The 26,290-nt window shown below is 40.7% G+C and overlaps 1 protein-coding gene across 3 annotated transcripts; it reads right to left on the reverse strand.

Moving 5' to 3' along the window:
- Positions 1–1,080: 1,080 nt before the first annotated feature.
- tbcelb (tubulin folding cofactor E-like b) lies at positions 1,081–23,492 on the reverse strand. 3 transcript variants are annotated; one of them, XM_024393652.2, is made up of 9 exons: positions 23,223–23,492; positions 20,626–20,787; positions 20,195–20,348; positions 19,163–19,302; positions 17,297–17,478; positions 16,267–16,529; positions 13,272–13,398; positions 12,809–12,925; positions 1,081–3,399 (listed from the first exon to the last, which is right to left on the reverse strand). In XM_024393652.2, the coding sequence occupies exons 3-9, from the start codon at positions 20,334–20,336 to the stop codon at positions 3,042–3,044; spliced, it is 1,329 nt and encodes a 442-aa protein (XP_024249420.1). In that variant the 5' UTR covers positions 20,337–20,348; positions 20,626–20,787; positions 23,223–23,492; the 3' UTR covers positions 1,081–3,041. The 3 variants fall into 3 exon arrangements, with proteins under 3 accessions (XP_024249420.1, XP_024249419.1, XP_024249418.1); XM_024393651.2 differs by having other exon boundaries at positions 20,195–20,344; positions 20,626–20,793; XM_024393650.2 differs by having other exon boundaries at positions 20,626–20,793.
- Positions 23,493–26,290: the final 2,798 nt, after the last annotated feature.

Here is a 26,290-nt window from a genome sequence, read left to right on the forward strand (position 1 = left end):
CTCCAATCCAAAATTAAATCGGCTTCCTATTTCGCAACAAAGCCTCCTTCATTCATGCTGCCAAACATACCCTCGTAAAACTGACCATCCTATCGATCCTCCATGATGTCATTTATAAAATAGCCTCCAACACTCTACTCAACCAATTGGATGCAGTCTATCACAGTGCCATCCGTTTTGTCACCAAAGCCCCATATACTCGTTGGCTGGCCCCATATACTCGCTGGCTGGTCCTCACTACATATTCGTCGCCAAACCCACTGGCTCCAGGTCGTCTATAAGTCTTTGCTAGGTGAAGCTCTGCCTTATCTCAGCACACTGGTCACCATAGCAACACCCACCCGTAGCACACGCTCCAGCAGGTATATTTCACCTGTCATCCCCAAAGTAAACACCTACTTTGGCTGCCTTTCCTTCAAGTTCTCTGCTGCCAATGACTGGAACGAACTGCAAAAATCACTGAAGTTGGAGACATATCTCCCTCACTAACTTTAAGCATCAGCTGTCAGAGCAGCTTACCGATCGCTGCAGCTGTACACAGCCCATCTGTAAATAGCCCATCCAACCACCTACATCATCCCCATATTTGTTTTTCTGCTCTATTGCACACCAGTATTTATACTTGCACATCTATCACTGCAGTGTTAATTGCTAAATTGTAATTACTTTGCCACTATGGCCTATTTATTGCCTTACCTCCTTACTTAATTTGTATACAGAGCTTCTATTGTGTTATTGACTGTACGTTTGTTTATCCCATGTGCAACTCTGTGTTGTTTGTGTCGCACTGCTTTGCTTTATCCTTGGCCAGGTCGCAATTGTAAATGAGAACTTGTTCAACTGGCTTACCTGGTTAAATAAAGGTGAAATAAAAAACAACAACATTAAAACAGCCATGTGACGATATGGTCCTAAGCCTCTGTTAGCATACAGTTAATATTAAAAAGTAAAAGAAAAATGCAATGCTTTATTCCTTAGTCCAATATTTACTTAGAAATAATATAAAACAAACAATTATATAACAATTTCCTTCTGGTTTCTTTGGCATTCATTGATACAAAGACCACTACCACAATTTGGTGGATGTTACCAACTATATTGAATTCCTTGAAGTACATAGATTAAGTTGCAGAAAATATCCATTGTTATCCCGTCATTCCGTTATACAGGAAGTTCTAGGTAAATACGATCTGAAATAGGGCTGTAAAATAAAGCACTGCCAATAGAAGAGAAAAACATAAAACACCACCATAAAAGCAAAACGTTCTCATAAAACCAAAAGTATCTAAAACATTTATTTACAGATATCAAGGCGATGGTAAAAGGTTGCAGACAGAAGTAAATTACAGTGCTACAAATAGTCAGATTTAACAGTCTGCAGGAAAACAGTGGTACATAAATTGTGTGCATTCAATTTGATTTTAGCCAAAGACAAAATAACATTTTTTTTTAAATGTACTGGAGGCATTGAAGCGTTCAGAAAAAAATCTTAATCACTAAACAATAGTTATCGATCTGATCATCCTCCAATAACTTCATGTAACATCAGATAAACACATATGTACTATAGTATACACTTTTAGTGTAGGTTCCTCTAATTTGTTAAAAGTCCATGCAATCCCAAATATTAAATGGCCCACTTTTAAAAAATCCATGGTCCCAGCCCACATACCATATATTACACACTTTACCATTACCAATCATGCAAACACAACATATTAAAGGATCAAGAAGCACCTGAGATTCACCTAAAATAATTCCCAAAGGACAAAAGTCATCCAGTTATTTAAACAAAGCCTAGCTGTGACAGAAAGTCACGTTCATTCAGCTTTTGCAAACGTACTTTTCTTACGTTTTTCCACATAATATGTAATGTAAAAAACATCACAGAGGAATTTAGATTAAAAAGGGAAATGTAATTGGGAAGAGTAATTGGTAAATAAACCCAGTATGTGGTTCACCTTGGTTTATGGATTTCTCCCATCTATAAGAGTAGATGCAAACTGATGCAAACAAACGCTGAGTGAAATTATCCATAGGACTGGGGAACAACAAGATGTGATTTCCCATTGGTCATTTCTCACATCTATCCACCAATTGGAGAAGGTCTCTGAATCTGAAGACACCTATTGGACAACATGCACCAATGGGAGAGCACAAATTCCATGGGTGTATCATTGACCCTGGGTCGACTAAAACAATGGACACTGGTTCCAGTGGAGGTGTGAGACGGGGAGAGAGAGAGCGATAGAGAGAGGTGAGGAAGGCCACAGCCTGTTGGGTGAACCAATTGAAATCCAAGCACAGAGGAAGTGACCGTGACACAGTGGCCAGTGTGTGGTTACCCAGTGAGGTTGGGCTGGGGTTCTCCTTCCAACACCCACTCCCCCTCACATCCCATCCCCACTCCCCTCAGCAAGGGGGTAGAGAGCTGCTCCATTCATGAGGAAACAGACAGCAAGACGACCTGAAGCAACCTGAGTGCAGTGCACCTCCCCTCCTCCTCTTTCCGCCAGGTCACCTGTGTGAGTTGAGGTCAGTGATGTTCCGTGTGGTCTCTGTGTCACAAGCTCTATCATCCTCAAAGCTCAATGGAGCGTCTCTCAGTGCACCACCCTCTAATTCTGACTCAGAGGTTATCTCAGGACATCTGAAGCACGTGGTTCAAGACTGAGTGGGAGAGCGGGGGACTATGCTATTGGGTTAACATTACTTAAAAACCATAAATATTTCTGATAAAAGACTCTTCTGTGCTCTCTTTTGACAGACCAAACGCAATGGCAAATCGCAGTGCGGTGCTTCGCACCTAGCCATAAATTGAGCCCTCAGTGTGATAGTGTGCATGTAGCATACATGTGAGAGTCGTGTGTGTGTGTACAGTAAGAGGCTTTGCTAATAAACATCTTTACAATCAACGTAATTTAGGAAACAGAATAAAACAAAAAAATTTAAAAAAGAGAGACTGCATAGAAAGTTGGTGGCCAGAAGCTGGTCAGTCTGTAATTAAGCCCTGAGTCCTCCACACACACACACGCCACTTCTTAGGAGTCCGAGGAGGTGGATGAGATGGTGCGGCTCTTGGTTTTGGGCACCACCAGGATCTCATCCCCGTCTTGGATCATGTACGAGTGGAGTGCCCGGCTGCTGTACTTCATCTCTTCAGGTCCCAGCGCGGAGCCCAGCTCGCGGGCGATGTAGTACAGTCGCATGCCGTTGGCTGGCAGCCCCACCAGCACCCTGAGCTCCTTCTTGAGCTCCCCAACGGTCTGCTCCAGCCGCAGGCTCAGCGCCTCCGTTCGCTCGCCCCAGCGCACCTCCAGGGTGGCCGTGCAGGGCGGACGCAGGTCCACCTCTGCCAACGGGGCAAGCTGCCCGTATTTGGACACCAGGACGTGGTACCTTTTGAGATAGGACAGGATGGATGGGAGGTTGGGATTGGTAATTTGTTCGAGAATAGTGGTGATTGGTCATTTGACAGGCAGTCTTGTACATACAGTACCTTCGGAAAGTATTCAGACCCCTTGACTTTTCCACATTTTGGTACGTTACAACTTTATACTAAAATTTATCAAATAAATAAAAGAATCCTCAGCAATCTACATGCAATACTCCATAATGACAAAGTGAAACATCTATTTTTTTAAATGTTTGCACATGAATAAAAATAAATAAAACAGAAATATCTTATTTACATAAGTATTCAGACCCTTTGATATGAGACTCGAAATTGAGCTCAGGTTCATCCTGTTTCCATGAATCATCCTTGAGATGTTTCTACAACTTCATCGGAGTCCACCTGTGGTAAATTCAATTGATTGGACATGATTTGGAAAGATACACACCTGTCTATATAAAAAGGTCCCAAGCTGGCTGCCCAGTGAAACTGAGCAATCGGGGCAAAGGGCCTTGGTCAGGGAGGTGACCAAGAACCTGATGGTCACTCTGACAGAGCTCTAGATTTCCTTTGTGGAGATGGGAGAACCTTCGGGAAGGAAACCATCTCTGCACACCAATCAGGTCATTATGGTACAGTGGCCAGACGGAAGCCACTCCTCAGTAAAATGCAAATGACGGACCGCTTGAAGTTTGCCAAAAGGCACCTAAAGACTCTCAGACCATGAGAAACAAGATTCCCTGGTCTGATGAAACCAAGATTGAACTCTTTGGCCTGAATGCCAAGCACCACATCTGGTGGAAACCTGGCACCATCCTTACAGTGAAGCATGGTGGTGGCAGCATCATGCTGCTGGGATGTTTTTTAGCAGCAGGGACTGTGAGACTAGTCAGGACTAACGCAAAGATGAATGGAGCAAAGTAGAGAGATACTTGATGAAAACCTGTTCCAGAGACTCTCAGGACCTCAGACTGGGGCGAAGGTTAACCTGTCAAAAGGACAACGACCCTAAGCACACAGCCAAGACAATACAGGAGTGGCTTCGGGACAAGTCTCAATGTCCTTGAGTGGTCCAGCCAGAGCCCGGACTTGAACCAGATCAAACATCATTAAAATAGCTGTGCAGCAACGCTCCCAGTCCAACTGACAGAGCTTGAAAGGATCTGCAGAGAAGAATGAGAGAAACTCCAAGTACAGGTGTGCCAAACTTGTAGCGTCATACCCAAGAGGACTCGAGGCTGTAATCACTGCCAAAGGTGCTTCAACAAAGTACTGAGTAAAGGGTCTGAATTCTTATGTAAATGTGATATCAGTTTATTATTTAATAGATTTGCACACATTTCTGTGTCATTGGCCTACACATAATACCTCATAATGTCAAAGTGGAATTATGTGTAGGCCAATGACAATCTCAATTGAATCCATTTTAAATTCAGGCTGTAACACAACGTGTGGAGAAGGTCCAGGGGTGTGAATACTTTCTGAAGGCATTTGGAAAGTATTCACACCCCTGGACCTTCTCCCGATGTTGTTGTGTTACAGCCTGAATTGAAAATGGATTCAATTGAGATTGTGTCATTGGCCTACACATAATACCTCATAATGTCAAAGTGGAATTATGTTTTCAGAAATGTGTATAAATTAATTAAAAATGAAAAGCTGAAATGTCTTGAGTCAATAAATATTCAACCCTTTGTTGTGGCAAGCCTAAATAAGTTCAAGAGTAAAAATGTGCTTAACAAGTCACATAATAAGTTGCATTGACTCACTCTGTTGCAATACGTTTTTAAGATGATTTTTTAAATGTCCGTCTCTAGCTGCTTGCTACTTTCAGTCTGCTACTCTGTGGCAATATACACCGCTGTCCTGGTCCAAACACCACAAAGCAAGCTAAAAAACTATGCCCAAACTGTGGTAAGACCGAAGAACTCAAAAGCGGTGGCCTGTGACATTTGTGATGTGTTTGTTCACATAAAGTATGGAGATATCCAACCCATGTCATATAATGAAGCTGTAAAGTCTCAAAGTAACATTTAACTTGTTTGCAAAGTATGATGTTTAAACGCGGCGCCAAACATTGGGATGCTGGACACAAGCAGGGATGATGAGTGCAATCTAGATGAGATAGTTGACTTATCAGTAGTGGGGACAGACAATGACATGTTTGACTGTTACAATCGGAGAGGACTTCACTTTATCCATGTGAACGCATGGAGCCTGCAATCGGAATTAGAGGAATTAAAACACCTCGCTTCTAACACCTGGGCTGCAGTAGTTGCTGTGACTGAGACATGGCTCGATGGGTCAATTGAGGACAATAACGTTGAGCTAACGGGGTTATAGCATTCATAGAATTCTCTGAAACGGTGGCGGTGTGTTTTTGCTTGGTATTAAGTGTTTTTTAACCCTTGTTTAGAACTGAAAATAGGTCTTGAAGATGCATGGGTTGATATACTTCTTCCTAAATGTCGTCCTGTCACTGTTGGTGTCTGCTATTGGCCTCCTAAGCAGAATAATGTCTATGATTTACTTGAATCAAATTGGTATGATCACAAAGTATTTGCTGATAGAGAATGTATTCTGCTTGGTGATTTTAATACAAATGTGCAGTTATCACCCAACAGTAGTACACAAGTAAATGCCCTGTATAACTTTAATCAGTTATTTGGACTGAAACAACTGATTGTTGAGCCAACCCAGGTATGTATTGACAGTAAATCAACTTTGGACTTAATTATTGTGTCAAACCAAGAGAACATATGTCAGTCAAGACTTTTAAATATTGCATTTAGTGATCATATGGTAACCTACTGTACCTGTAAGAAATCCAAAATGCTGCTTGAGCCAGGTAATAACTTCATGAAGGTACGGTCTATGAAACAATACTCAAAGGAATGTTTTGTAGAAGTACTTGGGAATTTGGATTGGGCTCATGTACTGTGTACTGTGATGTTGATCAAGCTTGGTATCTTTTTAAAGATCTGTTTGTCGGCACTCGACTCTCTGGCTCCGATGAAACTAATTTGAATCAAACAGTGGTCAGGGAAATGGATCACCTCCGAGATCTTAGACCTTATAAGGAAAAGGGATCAGTACCTGGCCAAATTCAAAAGGACAAATCTACAATACGATTATGATGGTTGAATTAACTATAGGAAAGATACAAAACGGATAAGGCCAAATACCAACATTATAACGACGTTGTTAATAATGACAACTTACACCAGCCTCGTAAACTGCGGAAAATGTAAGAACATTGGCTCAAAAACTCCCCATTAGGTAAAATCCTGTAATATTGGCCTGGATATTGATTATGTTTTATACTAGAACAAGGTTACCACTATAGCCTCATCTCTGGTTAAGAAGTTACCCACCTGCTCTGGACACTATGGCCAGTCTTTCATTAATAACTTTTACCATAGCAAAGGTATGTTTGAGCTGTGCATGGTAACAGAGGACAATGTTTCCAATCTACTATGCTTAATGAGCACAAACAAAGCAACTGGGCTGAATAACCTTCCTGCAAGATTCATAAAGGATAGTGCTTGTGTCACTGCTAAAATGATAACACATATTGTAAACCTTTCTATTAGTGCTGGTACATTTCCCAAGGATCTCAAAAGTCTGGGTGGTTACGCTCCACAAGAAGAGCAGTAAGACAAATTTAGGAAAATACAGCCCTGTGTCGATCCTCAGCACCTTATCCAAATTGTTTTTAAAATCAACTTGAGGGATACCTTCGAGCACAAACTTCTTTATGAACTCAAATCTGGCTTTACAACAGCTCATTCTACTGATACTTGCCTTATACACCTTTTTGACCACATCAAGCAGGAAAGTGAGAAGGGGAACTATGCAGGTATGGTCATGTTAGACTTGCAGAAAGCATTTGACACTGTGGACCATGATATTCTCCTGATGAAACTGAAAATGCATGGGTATAAATGATGTAGCAGTGAATTGGTATAGGTCTTATCTGAACAACGGAACACAAGTATGTAATGTTGGTGATCTTCTGTCAGAGGCCAAAGAAATATCCTGTGGAATACCGCAGGGATTAATTTTAGGGCCTCTCTTATTTCTAATACATGTTAATGATATGCCAGAAACAGTCAAGTGTAAACTACTACTTTATGCTGATGACTCAGCCATAGTGGTATCTGGGAAGGATACATTTTACATAGAGGAGACCCTGAGTAAGGAATTGCATTTTGTTAGAGATTGGTTGACTGACAACAAATTGTCGCTACATTTAGGAAAAACTTAATTGATTTTGTTTGGAACAAAACTTAGATTGCTTAAGGCTGACAAGATAAAAGGTAAACTGTGCAGGCCAGGATAATTAATCTAAAACAAGTGTACCTTATCATGGTCTGTCCCTACATCAATCCCTTTCTGGAGACCTGCTAAAAATTATTTCTAAAATGGTGAACAAATTTACATTTTTTTTTTTACATCATAACACTAGATATTTTAACATTAAAGTTAAGAAACTGCTGGTCTCAACCTTGATTAATTTTGATTATGCCTGCGCTGCTTGGTATAGTGGGCTATGAACAAAGTTGAAAAAGAGAATGCTGGTCATACAAAATAATGTTATCAGGTATATGCTTAATGTCCCCTCTAGGACCCATATAGGGGTACAGGAGGTGGGCTTGTTACCTTTGAAGTGCAGAGTGGACCAACTTAAATTTAATCATATGTTTGACATCTTAAATGATCATGCTTCAGGCTATATGAAAAACTACATTGATATGAGTCTTAACCAACACAGTCACAATACCAGCGCTAGTGTGATGTCTTGTAAAACCCCAAGAGTAAACAGTACTGCGAGGAGCACGTTTTCTATACAGGCATTTGTCTATGGAATAGCCTCCCCTTGGAGATCAAGCAAAGAAAAAGTATAAGCTTTAAAAAGCAGGCAAAGGTTTTTCATTTGGACATGGTTGTCTAAGGAAGAGAAACCCCTCCACTGCCCCTTGTGCCCCCTACTGCTGGTCAGGTGGATTTATTTGAATGATAGGTATGATGTGCAATGAAGATTGTTTAAGGTTGAAATGTGAAATGAATATGGCTTATTTTTAAGGTTAGGGAAAAGTGCAGTGAATAGTGACACTTTTTAGGATGTCAATATAAATGTATGTATTTATGGTAGTTTGTAATTTTGTCTAGCCTTTTATTAATTTGTGTTATTGTATTTGCCAATCGAGAACCACGTTGGAAACAAGCGTTTTAATTAATAATTTTAAGTGATATCCTCGGTCCACATTGTACATTTTGTTGTATGTCTGTTAGCCAAAATAAATTAAATTCAATCTCATCTCTGTACCCCACACATAGACTTGTCTGTAAGGTCCCTGAGTTGAGCTGTATCAAACACAGATTCAATCACAAAGAACAGTGAGGTTTTCCATTGCCTCGCAAAGAAGGTCACCTATTGGTAGATGGGTTAAAAAAAAGCAGACATTGAAGAATATCTCTTTGAGCATGGTGAAGTTATTAATTATACTTTGGATGGTGTATGAATGCAACCAGTCACTACAAAGATACAGGCATCCTTTAATGGCTGTGATAGGAGATAACCGAGGATGGATCAACAACATTGTTGTTATTCCACAGTACTAACCTAAATGACAGAGTGAAAAGAAGGAAACCTGTATAGAATAGGCACTAAAGGCACTAAAGTAAAACTTTCAAAAAATCTGGCAAAGAAATTGTCTTTAGGTCCTGAATACAAAGCTTTATGTTTGGGACAAATCCTACAACACATCACTGAGTACCACTTCATATTTTCAAGCAGGATGGTGGCTGCATCATGTTATGGGTATGCTTGTCATCACCAAAGATTAGAGAGTTAATTAAGATAAAAGAAGCAGAATAGAGTCAAGAACAGAATAGAGTCAAGAACATGCAAAATCTTAGAGGAAAAGTCTGCTTTCTAACAAACACTGGGAGACAAATTCACTTTTCATCAGGACAATAACCTAAAACACAAGGCCAAATATACACTGGAGTTGCTCACGACACTGAATGTTCCTGAGGAGCCTTGTTACAGTTTTGACTTAAATCGTCTTGAAAATGTATGGCAAGACTTGAAAATGTCTGTCTAGCAATGATCAACAACCTACTTCACAGAGCTTGAAGAATTTTTTAAATAATAAATGTTCAAATATTGTACTCTCCAGATGTGCAAAGCTCTTAGAGACTTACTCAGAAAGACATTCAGCTGTAATTGCTGCCAATGGTGATTCTAACATGTATCTGGTCAGGGTTGTGAATACTCAGGGTTGTGAATACTGTAAATGATATATTTCCGTATTTAATTATCAATACATTTGCAAAAGTTTATACTAACAGATTTTCACTAATTGTGTGTCGAAGGGTGGGAAAAATAATCACTTTAAATCAATTCTGAATTCAGGCTGTAACAACAAAATGTGGAATAATTCAAGGGGTATGAATACTTTCTGAAAGCACTGTACATTATGGGAAACAGACCATTTTAATCCCACATATTTTGCAGACGATGTACACTGAGACAAACTGTTCTCTCTCAAACAAGCATATTATTTTTCAGTTTAATACACAATGAATATATCTGAACGATAACACCAGCAAAAACATAGTGAAAAGGTTTGCAGTATTTTATAGTCTAATCATTATCTAAGAAAAATGCTTTTTCTGACACTGTGGGGGTAAGTTGGGACAAATGTGTTAGTGAATGAGTGTGTTTTGTGTGTGCTCGCTAAGAGTGGTGTGCCCGTTCGGAAAACACAGTGAGCCCTCTACCCCTCTCTCAGCCGTGAGAAAGCCCCCACCCCCCCCTCAAGGGAACACTGAGGTAGAGATAAGGAACGATTAAATAAAATCCCAGAGAAAAAGCGTTTCTCTTTTCAAAGCTACTATACCATCTGGGCCAATCAAAGCAATTTCCCCTTCCCACCCCCAAAACCCCGCCTGGCCGGGGTTTCAGTGTGTGTGTGTGCCACCGCCATGGGAATTCTACTCCAAGGCCCCAGTCAGTGCACAAAGTGCCATTCTGTGAGAAGCCCATTTCTACTCTCACTTAAAGGTCTCATTTAATGTGGTAACTAACCACTCATACAACTCTGTAAATTACATTGCGAGAGATAATGGAGGTATGGTAATGCTAAATGCCAATTTTAAATGGTCCTGTGGTGCCTGAAAAAACGCTGTGGCATTCATTTAATACCCGTGTTTCTATACACGGCCAAAAGTATTGGGGCTAATACCTTACCTTGTATCTACCCGAGATCTCTTAGGGACTTATCGTCTGGCATTTCATGCCACTCTCACTCTCTGTTCTTTAATCCTTCTCAGCTGCCTGGTTGAGAGATGACGTGCTAAAAGGTTTGTGTTACTTTGCATTTCCTCACTTCCCCGGTATGCCCTCAATCCCCTTACTCTGTCTCTTAATAATGACCCCATGCCCCATCTCTGCATATCACAAGGCCCTTCCTCTTTATAACCCCCCCTTCTTTACCCAGACCCCTCTGTAGCCCCTTCTTTCTCTCCTTACCTCAAGTGCACTCCTCTGCACACTTTCCTCACCACACCCCTCTTGTAAACCCCTCCTCTCTCTCCTTACCCCAAGCCTCCCCAGTCTCTCCACTCTCGCATCATTTCAATCTCCCCAAGCTGTTTCAGAAAGCTGCTTACGACCACCAAATAGCTCTATTTTCATGTCACCTGACCATAGCACTGGTTCAAATCCAAGTGCCAATTCCGTTTATCAAACTCCAGGCGGTGCATTGCTCAGTTGACATGAAAATATTTATATCTTTGGCCATGCACAGCAGCGGTGGTTTTGGTGTTGAAAAACAGAAGCATATGCAGAAAAGTAGCTCATACCTACTGTAAAATATGGTGGTGGATCTTTGATGTTATGGGGATTTTATTTTATTATCATTTTTTTTTTTTTACTTCCACTGGTCCTGGAGCCCTTAAGGTCAACGGCATCGTGAACTTTACTAAGTACCAGAGAATTTTAGCCAAAAACCTGGTTGCCTCTGCCATGAGACTGACACTTGGCCACAAGTTGATCTTAGAGCAAGAAAATATGCCAAAACACATCAAAATCCACATTAAAAGTGGTTAATTGACCACAAAACCCACATTTTGCAATGGCCATCTCAGTCTCCAGTCTTGAACCCCATTGAAAACCTGTGGTTTGAATTGAAGAGGGCAGTCTAAGAGCAGACGAAGGCTATCAAGGATCTGGAAATATTCTGTTTGGAGGAATGGTCTAAGAACCCTCCCAACGTGTTCTCCAATCTCATAAAACATTGTAGAAAAAGGTTCAGTGTCGTTATCCTCGCAAGGAGAGGGTGCTACAGTATTGCAAACAGAATCACTTTCTCTGAGCAATTGTATTAGTATAATAATATATTTTTAGGTGATCTGTTTATCTATAGCTATGACTAAGACTAGGCTACAGTTATTCAAAGGCAGCTGTCCGTCAAATCTGTGCAGGCTGCCGTGTTCACCAGTTGTTTAAAAAGCAAGGAGAGAGAGAGAGAAATATAATTAAACAGAGGAAAAGTGAGCAAAAGAAAACCAAGAAAGCGGTTTGCGGCTTTGAAACACTTCCATTGCAGTACCCTGATTAATCTGAGACACTGTGGGGACGCTGTGTTGGTTTGGAGTCATTGGTCCACTGGCAGAAACACACCTGCAGAGAAAAAGAAAACCCAAGCACCCCCCCCAACAAAAAGGCACTTTCCCCACATAATTAGGAGGACAATATTCACACAGAGCCGAGCTACAACAGGTCTGGTTACACAGGGAAATGAGTCAAGCTCTCAATCTCCCCCTTAAAGGAAAAGAAAAGAGAGAGCGAATGAACGAGTGAAGGAGGAGGTCAAAAAAATAATCTACCTGCCACCTTGTGTATCGGTTTTCCGATCTGAGTATTCAGAGGCACAAAGAAGTCATTGAGTAGGCAGTGACTGGTGCCATTGTCTCGCAAAGGTTACTTTCCCCCAGTCAAGGAGCGCGCTTTCCCCCCGAAAATCCTTCCATCACATTCTCCTAAGGTTAAGTGGAATGTGGCTGGCAAAAAGCGTGGGCCGATTCATTTTTATGCATGGGCCCGAACCCCCCCCATCATGGGAAGTCCTGAGATGACAATATGTTACAGGATGTCAGGTGTGTTAGAACACTGAGGGGAGTGTTAACATAAGCAGAGAGAGGTAGGCGGTATCTGAGAGGTACTGACTCAGTGATTCCTGTCTGCTGTTGAGGTTGTTGTCTCAGAGGAATGCTAGTGCTATTAAGAACAACCTCCATCTGGTTCATATCAGAAGACAAATGTGTGCGTGTGTTTACAGTTCCTCTGACATACAGTAGCTCTACCTCAACAGAGTGTGGAGTGTGTATGTGTGTCAACAGTACCTCTGAGGCAGCATCTCTTCAGAACAGTCCAGGTAATGTCTGATGAAGAACCTCTCAGCGTCTTCCCTCTCTCCTTCCGTCACCACACTCCCATTCAACACAGTCACAGATGGCAACCTGCAAAAGGACAAAGATTGAGTGTGTGTGTGACACATTTACACAAATCAAACAGGTGTGTATTCAATTGTGTTTGTGTGAAACTCTTCAACAGGTTGAATAATCCCCCCCCAAACTCAAAGAAATAATTAACACCCTACCATTGTACTTGTACTTTTCTTGCACTAACACCTGTGCTTGCCTTTTCTCACTTGTAGTGACTTTGCTGATAGCTGCTTAATTGAAGAAAATGTTTACATGCTATTGTGACATGTGGTTGCCTTTCCTAGCTACCTTAAGATGAAGCACTAACGCAATCACTCTGGATAAGACTAAAATGTAAATGTGTGTGTGTGTGTACACTCACTGTGCCACGGTGAGGCTGCGTCTCTCTTTGTTGGTGTAAGGCTGCAGTAAGGGAATCCCCATCAGCCTCGCCTCCTCCAGCTTAGGGAAGAAATTCAGCCTCTCTATGTCCTCCCATCGGTTAAGTCCTTTAGGACACACATGTGCAAACACACGCATGCATGCACACACCCAAGGATATGGAAATGATCAGCACTCATTCTCTATGGAAGGCCAGGATACAGTATTGACTATGGCGTACAAAAGTAGTACAATACAATACATATTCCTCATCTATTTTCACATCAGAGAGCTCATAGAGGGCTCTTTCAGTGATTGAATGAGTGTGTATATTAGTTTAATTTATATAGCCTATATAAAAAGGGGGTAAAATGCCTTTAAAATGCCAAACATAGTGTTAAAATACATTGGAATGTGACAGAACTTAAGCTCTTCTCAGTAGACCCACTGATTTCCAGAGGGTTCCCTGTCCTGCATGAGAAAGGTACAGAAGCAGAGGAGTAAGAACAGGAGAAAAGGGAAGGAAAACAGGAATAGTGGATGAAGAGTTATTAGGTAGAGGAAAGAGGGATTTGTGTTTATACAACAGATGGGTCTAATCCTGAATGTAGATTAAAACCGCATTCCAGAAAGTGTCTATTCCACAACACCAGCTAAATCTATGACGTTAAAATGCCCATTTACTCTGTTCCATCTCACTGAGCAATCTGTCTCATCAGCCCAGCCAGGCTGTCTCATCACCACTATAAAAAGTCTCACATTTCTTTTAGACTAACATTTTGTTGTTTTCAACAGCGGAGATTTGTATAAACCTTGCAGTCTGTCTCTCCGACATTTGCAACATTGAATTATCTCCAGATGTCCCTCCATATTAATGAACATGTCGGGAGTTGGGACGAGACACAGGCAGGCAACCTTTCTCAGCCAGTCGAAATCATGAATCAGCATCATTTTTATGGATATATACAGTTGTAGCCAAAAGTTGAGAATGACACAAATATTAATTTTCACAAAGTCTGCTGCCTCAGTTTGTATGATGGCAATTTGCATATATTCCAGAATGTTATGAGTGATCAGATGAATTACAATTAATTGCAATGTCCCTCTTTGCCATGCAAATGAACTGAATCCCCCAAAAAACAATTTCCACTGCATTTGAGTCCTGCCACAAAAGGACCAGCTGACATGTCAGTGATTCTCTCGTTAACACAGGTGCGAGTGTTGACGAGGAAAAGATGGATATCACTCTGTCATGCTGATTGAGTTGGAATAACAGACTGGAAGCTTCAAAAGGAGGCTGGTGCTTGGAATCATTGTTCTTCCTCTGTCAACCATGGTTACTTGCAAGGAAACACGTGCCGTTATCATTGCTTTGCACAAAAAGGGCTTCACAGGAAAGGATATTGCTGCCAGTAAGATTGCACCTAAATCAACCATTTATCAGATCATCAAGAACTTCAAGGAGAGCAGTTCAATTATTGTGAAGAAGGCTTCAGGGCACCCAAGAAAGTCCAGCAAGCACCAGTATCGTCTCCTAAAGTTGATTCAGCTGCGGGATCGGGGCACCACCAGTACAGAGCTTGCTCAGGAATGGCAGCAGGCAGGTGTGAGTGCATCTGCACACACAGTGAGGTGAAGATGTTTGGAGGATGGCCTGGTGTCAAGAAGGACAGCAAAGAAGCCACTTCTCTCCAGGAAAACATCAGGGACAGACTGATATTACAGGGATTGGACTGCTGAGGACTGGGGTAAAGTAATTTTCTCTGATGAATCCCCTTTCCGATTGTTTGGGGCATCCGGAAAAAAGCTTGTTCGAAGAAGACAAGGTGAGCGCTACCATCAGTCCTGTGTCATGCCAACAGTAAAGCATCCTGAGACCATTCATGTGTGGGGTTGCTTCTCAGCCAAGGGAGTGGGCTCACTCACAATTTTGAGCCATGAATAAAGAATGGTACCAACACATCCTCAGAGAGCAACTTCTCCCAACCATCCAGGAACAGTTTGGTGACGAACAATGCCTTTTCCAGCATGATGGAGCACCTTGCCATAAGGCAAAAGTGATAACTAAGTGGCTCAGGGAACAAAACATCGATATTTTGAGTCCATGGCCAGGAAACTCCCCAGACCTTAATCCCATTGAGAACTTGTGGTCAATCCTCAAGAGGCGGGGAGACAAACAAAAACCCACAAATTCTGACAAACCCCAAGCTTTGACTATGCAAGAATGGGCTGCCATCAGTCAGGATGTGGCCCTGAAGTTAATTGACAGCATGCCAGGGCGGATTGCAGAGATCTTGAAAAGGGTCAACACTGCAAATAATGACTCTTTGCATCAACCTCATGTAATTGTCAATAAAAGCCTTTGACACTTCTGAAATGGTTGTAATTATACTTCAATATTCAATAGTATCATCTGAAAAAAATATCTAGAGACACTGAAGCAGCAAACTTCGTGGAAATTAATATTTGTGTCATTCTCAAAACGTTTGGCCACGACTGTACAAAGAACTATCAATAGAAAACAGGTAAAACACAAAGTGCAGCTAGTTTGCAGTCTTTCCATTTTCAGTTTAAGTGGTTGTGCTAGCTGTGTTGTTGGCTAACTCGTCTGAATAAGTGTCCAGACGAGAGAGCACATTTTTTACGCCAGGCGAAATCGCTCATCATTATCTCATTGTTACCGATGTATCCAAATAAATGTCACAAGAAAACAGCTTAAACAAACGCAAATGCAGCTACTTTGCTGTTATTCTAGCTGCACTGTTTGACGTGACTGTAAGTTAGCCGTGGTTGGCTGGCTAGCAAGCAAGGGATAAGAACGTTGGCAGCCAGTATGGCAATGGAACATTTAGAATGAACGACTGGGTCGCGTCTCTGGCAACCGAACCAATAGAATGTTAGACCAGCCGGCTTGGGTAGCAACACTAGATTTGTGTTGGGACTATATCTTGTGGAAGTGTGTGTGTTTGCATGTGTATGAGACTCCCTTCGCAAACCTGAGTTGTTGAGGTTGATGCTGCGCAGGTTAGGAAACAGGCGCTGCAGTGTGTCCTGAGGTGTGTCCTCCTCCACAGAGCTGAGTCTGTTGTTGGACAACACCAGGGTGTCCAGGCACGGGTACATCGGCCCAAACTTACGGACCTCACTCCACTCCTGTAGCTGGTTGTCTGTGATCTGGAGCAGGCGCAGGGAGGGGCAGGGGACCGGGGACTCAGCAACCTGGTCATAATCATTCAGACAAAGGAAGAGCTCCTCCAGTCTGCAGGGGGAGATAGTATGAGTATCAGAGGTAGCTGGGTCGTTCCACAAAGAGTGCCTTTTGCATCCCTTTTTCACTTAAAATATCACTTTGTACACCAATATTGAATTTTAAAAGCTTGTTATGTTAAATGAAGTGCCCTTTAATATAGACCACATGGAGAATTCAATAAACAGATATAATTTGTTTTATATAAAGACTTAATAAGTGGCCAAATTCTGCATTTTGACATGTCCCTCCGTCAACCCTGTGCCACTTCTAGGAAGTTTCAACCCACTTAATCCCAAAATGTATCCATGTTTTTACCATCATTGTAAAGCCATAGTTATTGTGTTGCTTTGATAAAGTAATTTCTGAAGATTACTATTTATTTAATGCGATTAGTGATTCATTTGTTCCTCGTTTTATGGTCAACCCTGAACTGATCTCACATTTTAATACTGTATAACTATATCTTTTTAAATATATATATTTTTTAAACAAACATTGAACATGTAATAGTCAAATCATAGTGTAAAAACTGGTGAGGTCAACCCTGGTACTTTATTTGGCACTTAACAGGCACGTACTAGTGCTTTTTTTGTACCTCTTGAGATTGAAAACGTGTTTATGAAGTTGAACATGTCCTCTTTATGACAATGTTAAAATTAGGTGAAATTAAAAATATATTTTGGACCAAGTTACACTTCTTAAAAGGCACCGAATTGTATTCACGTGTGCCATGTGTCTGGTTTGTGATTCACAGTCCACTATCTGTCATGACTTACTCAGGGGTCTGGCGTGTGAGTGTGTGTACCGTGTCCCAGGTGACACGCGTGTTGATGAGGACCAGGCGGCGGACTCGGGAGAACACCTCAGCCAGGCCTGGCTCCAGTTCAATCCCACTCAGAGGGTTCATACTCAGGTTAAGGAAGTCCAGGTTGGGGATGTTAGACACAATCGTGCAGATCTGGCAACCCAAAAGACAGATTGGAGATATTATGCACAAATCACACTGTATGTCACATGCACCAAATACAACAGGTGTAGACTTTCACTACAACGCAGAGTTAAAAAGGAAGAAGGATGAGCAAAAAAAAAACAATCAAATAGTAACACAAAATAACATTGGTTTTGGTTTGTTTCATTGAAAAGGGGCTGATATAACATTGATTCGACCACAGAAAAAAAAGAGATGTTGCTTCAATATATCCACATCATTTTCCTGTCTCATGATGCCATCTATTTTGTGAAGTGCACCTGTCCCTCCTGCAGAAAAGCACCCCCACAACCTGATGCTGCCACCCCCGTGCTTCATGGTTGGGATGGTGTTCTTCAGCTTGCAAGCCTCCCCGTTTTTCCTCCAAACATAACAATGGTCATTATGACCAAACAGTTCTATTTTTGTTTCCTCAGACCAGAGGACATTTCTTCAAAAAGTACGATCTTTGTCCCCATGTGCAGTTGCAAACCATAGTCTGGCATTTTTATGGCGGTTTTGGAGCAGTGGTTTCTTCCTTGCCGAGCGGCCTTTCAGGTTGTCAATATAGGACTAATTTTATTGTGGATATAGATACTTTTGTACCTGTTTCCTCCAGCATCTTCACAAGGTCCTTTGCTGTTGTTCTGGAATTCATTTGCACTTTTCTCACCAAAAAACATTTATCTTTCGGAGACAGAACGCGTCTCCATCCTGAGCAGTATGATGGCTGCGTGGTCCCATGGTGTTAATACTTGTGTACTATTGTTTGTACAAATGAACGTGGTACCTTCAGGCGTTTGTAAATTGCTCCCAAGGATGAACCAGACTTGTGGAGGTCTACAATTTTTTTTCTGAGGTCTTGGCTGATTTATTTTGGTTTTCCCATGATGTCAAGCAAAGAGGCACTGAGTTTGAAGGTAGGCCTTGAAATACATCCACAGCTACACCTCCAATTTACTCAAATTATGTCAATTAGCCTATCAGAAGCTTCTAAAGCCATGACATCATTTTCTGGAATTTTCCAAGCTGTTGAAAGGCACAGTCAACTTAGTGTACGTAAACTTCTGACCCACTGGAATTGTGATACAGTGAATTATAAGTGAAATAATCTGTCTGTTAACAATTGTTGGAAAAAGTACTTGTGTCATGCACAAAGTATATGTCCTAACAGACTTGCCAAAACTATAGTTTGTTAACAAGTCATTTGTGGATTGATTGAAAAGCTAGTTTTAATGACTCCAACCTAAGTGTATGTAAACTTCTGACTTCAACTGTAGGTTTCGCACTCATGGGTGACAGAAATGTAAATATGGGGGATGGGAATGGGCTGACAAGGTACAAAATCTGTCATTCTGCCCCTGAACAAGGCAGTATGGTCCATTTGCTACATGCTTCTTTAATGCTAGCCAAGAGGTGCTGGACATTTAAAAAGTACAATAGTTGGTTATTTTGTAAAAACTGTCCAGATAAAACAACACCTTAGATGTGTAGAAAATAAGTCAAACTTTTATCAAAAAAAGTTAACAATCTCTGAAAATTATGAAAACAATGAAAAATGTGTAAAAGAAATGTGTTGACCATGCCTTCGTGCTAATAACAAGCTGCTTATAAATAAAATGGTGCATAACATGGTAGCAAGCGTGAGGAGGATAAGGAGAACTACAGTACCCACCTCCCCCCAGTCTTGCAGCTGGTTGTGGGACAGGTCCAGCTCCACCACATGGGCACAAAAGGTGGCCACCTCAGCCTTGTCCCCAGCTTTACTGATGCCACAGCCGTCCAGGACCAGCACACTGGGCAGGTTCAGACGATCTGGAGCGAGACAATCTTTCTAGTGAATAATTGTTCTTTATTTAATCAAACTGTACCGTCAATAAGAATCACATTCACATTACAGGGGACAACAACCTGGTATCACTTATTGTCATTACTTATTTTGGCATCACTACATAGGCAGTATCCTTGGGGCGCTAAGGCATTAGAGAATGACTCATGTGTAGATACACTATATCCCTTATAGGGTAAGTACATGGAGTTTGCAGTATTCCTGGATAACTAGAAGATGATAACTTGTGTGATTTCCCTGTATAACACATGCAAGTAAGCCTGGGGTTATTACCGCTTAATTCAGGTGTTTTTGTAAAACAGAATGTAGGCTGTAAAGTATGGCCCTTGACTCTTCTACCTTGAGAAATAACAACTTTTTCAGTTCATTAGAGTATAAATCACATCGCACCCACCAACTCAGTTTAGCACGTAACATAACAAATGCTACAGAGAAAAGATGCATAGGCCACCATATCACTGAGTATTTACTCAAAGTCAGCGCGCTAATGCGGCCTTCAAATGCTTGTCGGAACTGGAAAACTTCAAAGTTATGAAGTCATAAGTCCGACATGACTGTGTTCAGGTGGTTTTGAAGTCAGAATAATTCCTCAAACAATGAGATTTTATCTAGCTAGAGGAGCTAGCTAACGTTGCTAATGATAAAGTTAGCTAACTTGTTTAACATTACCAATATGGTCAAACTAGCTACATTATCTACATTGCTAAGTTTGACAATGTCAAAAAATGTATTTGCTTTATAATCATCACAACTAGTGTAAAATTATCTCCAACATTCCCACGGAACCTCATATTTCCTACTTGCGAGGAGCATTTGAAGGCAGCATAAGCTACGGATCCAAACACCTTGATTTCTGACCTTTGATGGGCGACCCCTGTGGACGAGACACTACCACGACACCCATGCCGTTCCCACGACAGTATGGGAAATTCTCTGGGTTGTACTTCTCACTGACCACCTGGACAAAGGTGCGCCCCTCCTCTTCATCAGAGGACTCCATGGCCCCAACTGTCTGATCAGAGAGAGCGAGAGGCTTACACCCAGGGGTATGGTTACAAAGTACAGTAGGACTTGTTGGGTACACCACATGTCCATGCCAATCAGACTTGGAAACACTTGGTATAGCATATAGAGGCTATAGGTCTTTACAGATAAAGCACATGGCTTTAGTTACATGCCCTTTCAACTGACTTGTGTACTGCTAGCATACATGCTAACAAGTCAAATCTTGTTCACGTACCAAAACATTGACTTAAGGTTAGCAGAGAATGTTTAAAATATTGACTCACAAATATGACTCCTCTAGGGGTAAAGTTGGTGTGGACCACAGACAGACACCTCTGGGCTGTAGTATTGTGAGGAGGTTGCTGTCTCTCTCCCTCTCTGGCACCGGCCAGGCCTGGTGGATGAGGAGGCAGTGCCAGTGGCTCACGCAGCACAGGCCTGGTACACTGCGGCTTAGGGAGAGAGAGAGGGACCAAGAGGGGGGGGAGAAAAAGAAAGAGAGCGTGTCACATGAGCTAAAAGAGTGAACCCATTATCCTTCCACATTGTGACATCATCTCAATGAAGTAACCATAGATATAATAATGACCTTTTCAATAGAAGTAACAATGATTCACTCTACTCTGTTCTTTAACATATCCTGTTCAACTCTCATTTGATTTAGTACTAGTCTGACAGATATCACTGATCTCTAACATTTGTGGTTCACTTAGCCTGCATAAGGTTTACGCAACAGTCTATATGTTGAGTCAAAAGAAAAGTCCATACACTCTCTCCAACAGTCATGGAGTGCTACTGGGTACAACAAGCTTTAGTGAAAGCTTACAAAGATTTCAGTTTTTAAACTGCAGTAAAAGGGCAGTAACTGCAGTCGAATGTGGTATTATGGACGCAGTAATTGCAGTTACACATTCTGGATGCAGTATTTGCTGCATACTGCAGTTATACTACACTCTAACTTCAATATTTTTTCGTAAGGGCAGCACTGTTTCGATTTAAAATAATCAACTAATGATGGTCTTCAGTCTGACTCTGAACCACAATTTGTTGAATCAAGGCCTGGTGTGTTTCTGCTGGGCTGGAGTGGCTCTCCAGGTATGAAGTTAGAGATATGTAATCCCTTTCGTAAGAACACAGGTGTCTGAGCAGGTGTTGGATTCTTACAGTGCTTCCTAAATGATCAGACTTATCGGTTTCGCTATCTGATTGGGTTAAGCTCGGTCTGTCTGCAAACTGATTCTCTGGCCTGGACCCATCTGAACTCACAACATACCATCATGCTGACTCGAACCATACAGAACTAGCCTAACTCAGGTATTTTATTTTCACTTTGCCCTTTCCAGCACTATGGTGGATACGTAACCAGGCCAGCGCAGTTCAGCTTGGCTCAGGAGTGTAAAGCAGCCAATAAACCAGTAGGCATATCTCAAGTGGTTCTGTTCCCAGCTCTGAGCCGTCTGAGACAACATGATGACACCATACAGACAGGGTTCTGTCAAGAACCTGTGTGAAGTTCAGTTAGAGAAGGTTTCCCATATCAGAGACCATCTGGTTTCAATCTTCGATACACCTGGGATCAAAGACGTGACTCCTAATAGCCCAGATCAGGTGCTTCTGACGGCAAACTGGGATTAACACTGAGATAACTTTGTGTTTGAGTATGAATCCAGGAAGATTAGCCCTGATAGTCATGGGTATTTTAGCTCATTGTAAGGGCCAAGAGAGTGACAGTGGTACTACAGGTGCAACATTTGTTTATAGTTACATTACCAAGCGATCTTGGCTGGTATTTTCAAGTATGTCCGATAAAATAGACTATAGCAATGGGATTTTTGTGGTTCTAAACCACAACCATAGCCTGCTTGCCTTGACAAGTCAGCCAGACTTGAGATATGCTCTTCAATAATAACTGGAGTTAACTCAAATTCTTTAACATGCTTGTTGACAATGTGAACACTATTCTGTAACCACTAGGCAACCTGTACACTCAAACATAGGCTACTACCTCAAAATATGAGCATATGCCATATCATAAGGACACAACAGAAACAGGTTTTGGATGTCAAGGCAACATGTGACAAAACTCAACGATAATCTCCGATAGAGCACGACTTCCATCACAAAAGACTACCGGTAGGGTATATGTATGTATATTTATTATTATTTTGTATTTTTTTTCTTTTCGGTAGGGTATATTAATGAAAAGCGGAGGACATAGTTGGCCTATGGGAGAAGGTGGGGGTAGGGGTCATGCGCACAGCTGCCATGACAACACCTTTGTGGCCCAACGCGTAATGGGGGGGTGCATTAGAACAAGATATAACAATTAGTTAATAATTCTTGAACGTGGCCAATGTGACTGTGACGTAATTGCAGTGGATTTCCTACATTGTTAGGAAACTTGCTATTCTACTTGAATAAACTCAAATTCTTGGGGATTTTTTTTGTATGTGTATAGAAAACTTGCACGGTTCTATACGTTTATGTATCCTGAACCGGTTTTCATGCTATGCCGCAGCCAATTTATTTCATCAAGAAAAATATTCCCCGAAATCAGAATGATTCCAGAAAAAAAAATCGACAGTGAATAAAAACACCCAAAATGCATCAAATTACATTGCTTTGAAACCAAGCTGTATAAATCGACAAGATCAATAGATTATTATTTGATTGCGACAATTATATGTGTTTGAAGTAACAGGTTGTAGGCTACTTGTACGGTACATCCATGCTCATTTACTGTAGCTATGATTTAGGGAATATATTGTAACCTAAAGCAATGGTCCTTAACAAAAATCATCGGGAAATATACCTACGCCGTCAGACCATTGAAATATATATATTTCGAATACGCATTGAGAGAACATTCGATTCCACTTACCGTTCTCTGTCGTTCACTTCGAATGTTTGTTATTTTCGTTCGGTTAGGTAAGGGTCGTCACTAGTTACAACACAGCCACAAAGTCTTAAACCCCGCCTATTTCTACAATTTCTCTTCTTAAAATATGATTTTAAGCCTAACCGTAACCTTAACCACACTGCTAACTTTATATTAAGACCAAGAAGTTATTTTACGATGTAGTTTACAGCTATGGCTGTAATATCTACTATAGTGGAAATATTAGGTGACACTCAAAGACCCACCTCCTTCGTTGAGGAAGTGACGCAATTTAAAAGAACAGTCAATCAACTCTCAAAAGAAAACACTTTTTAAAAGTCCATTTTGTAGATATTTTACAGATGATGACAAAAAAATGTTGTGGAGAAATACTGTGCAAATGACTAAATACAATTCCCAATCGCATTGATGAAAAAAATCCCCAGTGTTATGCAAATGAGAATATAGGACCTATGAACCCACTGGAATAATGGAATTAACTGTGATTCATCACACATCATGCTTATCAGGAGCAGAAAAAACGAACATTTTATGACGCAATGTTTTTATATATCTAATATAATCCAGAGCCATATATAGCTTTTCATGGCTCTGAAATAAACAGTGAAAAAGCATTTCCATGTCTCGCTGTATCAGTCATAAACCTGACCTGAGTAATGTCAAAGTGTAGATATTCTCAAAAAAATAAAACTAATGTTCAGAATTCACAGACGCACAAGTAGGTCAATGTATTCAATCTGAAGAGAGACACCTTTAGTTCCCTCTACTGGAGAAAGAGGTAATTGTTCTGGCTGTGTGTCTCCTTTTCAATAGAAATACATAGTAATGGCGTATCCCTTTTAAACTCCCTTTTACCATGGTTGTCCAATCTCCTCTCTTTTATTTATTTTAGCCACAGATTTACTAGCCGTATTTCTTAAAAAATCTGAGAATTCAAAAGGGATACGTATTTTTGGTAAAGATATAAATATCAGTCAATGTGCAGATGATACTGCCCTTTTCCTAAAGGATAGAGCGGCTATTCCCTTGGCTATTGACAGAATCAAGACATTTTCAATGGCCTCTGAATTGACTCTCAAATTTAACAAATGTGATCTCATGCCAATTCATTGCTGTGACTCCGTCAACATTGCCTCCATACCTGTTAAAAAGGTAGTTAAATATTTAGGAATTGTTATCACTAAAAACGTTTCAGATAGAGAATCTTTAAACGTCAGTAATAAAATTAATTACATGAGAGTTTCATTAAGTCAATGGCTGCAACGTGATATCTACATTTTGGGTCGTATTCTTTTGTCCAGGACTGATGGTTTATCTAGAATAATTTACCCAAGTCCCTCCCTTTACCTTTCTTCTAAAAACATCGAAAACAGTTCATTCTGTTATACTTAGATTTGTTTGGAGGAATAAAACACATTATACTTGGGAATCTCAATTAGTGAAAGACTATGACCGTGGAGGTTTACAGGCTATTGATTTTGAGTCGTTAGTGGGTGCTTTTAGAATTAAATGGTTGAAATTGTCTGTCTAATCCTACCTCTAGGTGGTATCATAGCCCTAACAGTTGGTTTTATAAACTTCGTGAATTTAAATTCCGAATAAAATGCGATTTTGACCCTCCAAAATTACCCGTGAAACTGTTTCAGTTTCACCAGCAAATTAGATTTTTCTGGTAAATGATATTCAAGCACAAAACATTGATTTGGAATAATAGAGTTATTAAAATTAATAGGAAATCCATTTTCAAAGGCCTTTGGTTTGACAAGGGTATTAATTTTGTATGTGATCTGTTCGACAACACTGGGTAGTTTCTGTAGTTTTCTGAATTAATTGGTACAGTTCAGGTTAATATTACTCAGAGAGAATATATGAAGGTTTGCAAAGCAATTACACATCCTTTACTTGGACTTATTAAGAACACTGTTATATTATGAGATTGTTCCCTCTTTTTCAAAGTTTACAAATTAATGACACATTAATAAAAATCTACAATAAGTGGATATGATTGGCAGTTAATGAAGTACATTTATAATTCAATATATTGCCATGGAAGTGACCAACCCATGCTATGGTCAAAAACGACTACCTTTAACCTTAATTATCCAGTTATGTCAAAAAAAATATTGAAACTAATTTTAAAATATTTTCTTCCATCTACCCTGTTTTAAGGATTTATTGCACAAAATATTCAATTTTGGAAAAATGCCTTGTGTTTTTTGTTCCTCTGATTCAGAATCTGTAAAGCATTTCTTTTTTTCATTCAGCCATTCTAGTAAACTATGGATTGAAATTCATGAATGGCTGTGTATAAATTCTCCAGAATTATCTTTGATGATGTTAAATGGGATTATGCTTATCCTTGTAATTCTGACCATAACTATTTTATTAACATTATTCTCTTGGCCAAATATTATATTCACAAATATAAATGGTGTGGAAAAATTCCTATTTTATTGTTCTTTTCATTTAACTGTTACAATTTTATAAATCCCTCAAATTTGTGAAACTTGAAATGTTGGAACAATTATTAGAATTTACGCCTCTGAACATCTGTTAATGTCTCATTGCCTTGTCACATATAAATTATGTCCTGAATTATTATTATTAGGGGTAGCAAGTTTTAAGTTCCTCGGCATACACATCACAGACAAACTGAATTGGTCCACTCACACAGACAGCATCGTGAGGAAGGCGCAGCAGCGCCTCTTCAACCTCAGGAGGCTGAAGAAATTCGGCTTGTCACCAAAAGCACTCACAAACTTCTACAGATGCACAATCGAGAGCATCCTGGCGGGCTGTATCACCGCCTGGTATGGCAACTGCACCGCCCTCAACCGTAAGGCTCTCCAGAGGGTAGTGAGGTCTGCACAACGCATCACCGGGGCAAACTACCTGCCCTCCAGGACACCTACACCACCTGATGCTACAGGAAGGCCATAAAGATCATCAAGGACATCAACCACCCGAGCCACTGCCTGTTCACCCCGCTGCCATCCAGAAGGCGAGGTCAGTACAGGTGCATCAAAGCTGGGACCGAGAGACTGAAAAAC

The sequence above is a fragment of the Oncorhynchus tshawytscha genome, linkage group LG30, assembly GCF_018296145.1.
Source record: "Oncorhynchus tshawytscha isolate Ot180627B linkage group LG30, Otsh_v2.0, whole genome shotgun sequence".
Classification (NCBI taxonomy): domain Eukaryota; kingdom Metazoa; phylum Chordata; class Actinopteri; order Salmoniformes; family Salmonidae; genus Oncorhynchus; species Oncorhynchus tshawytscha.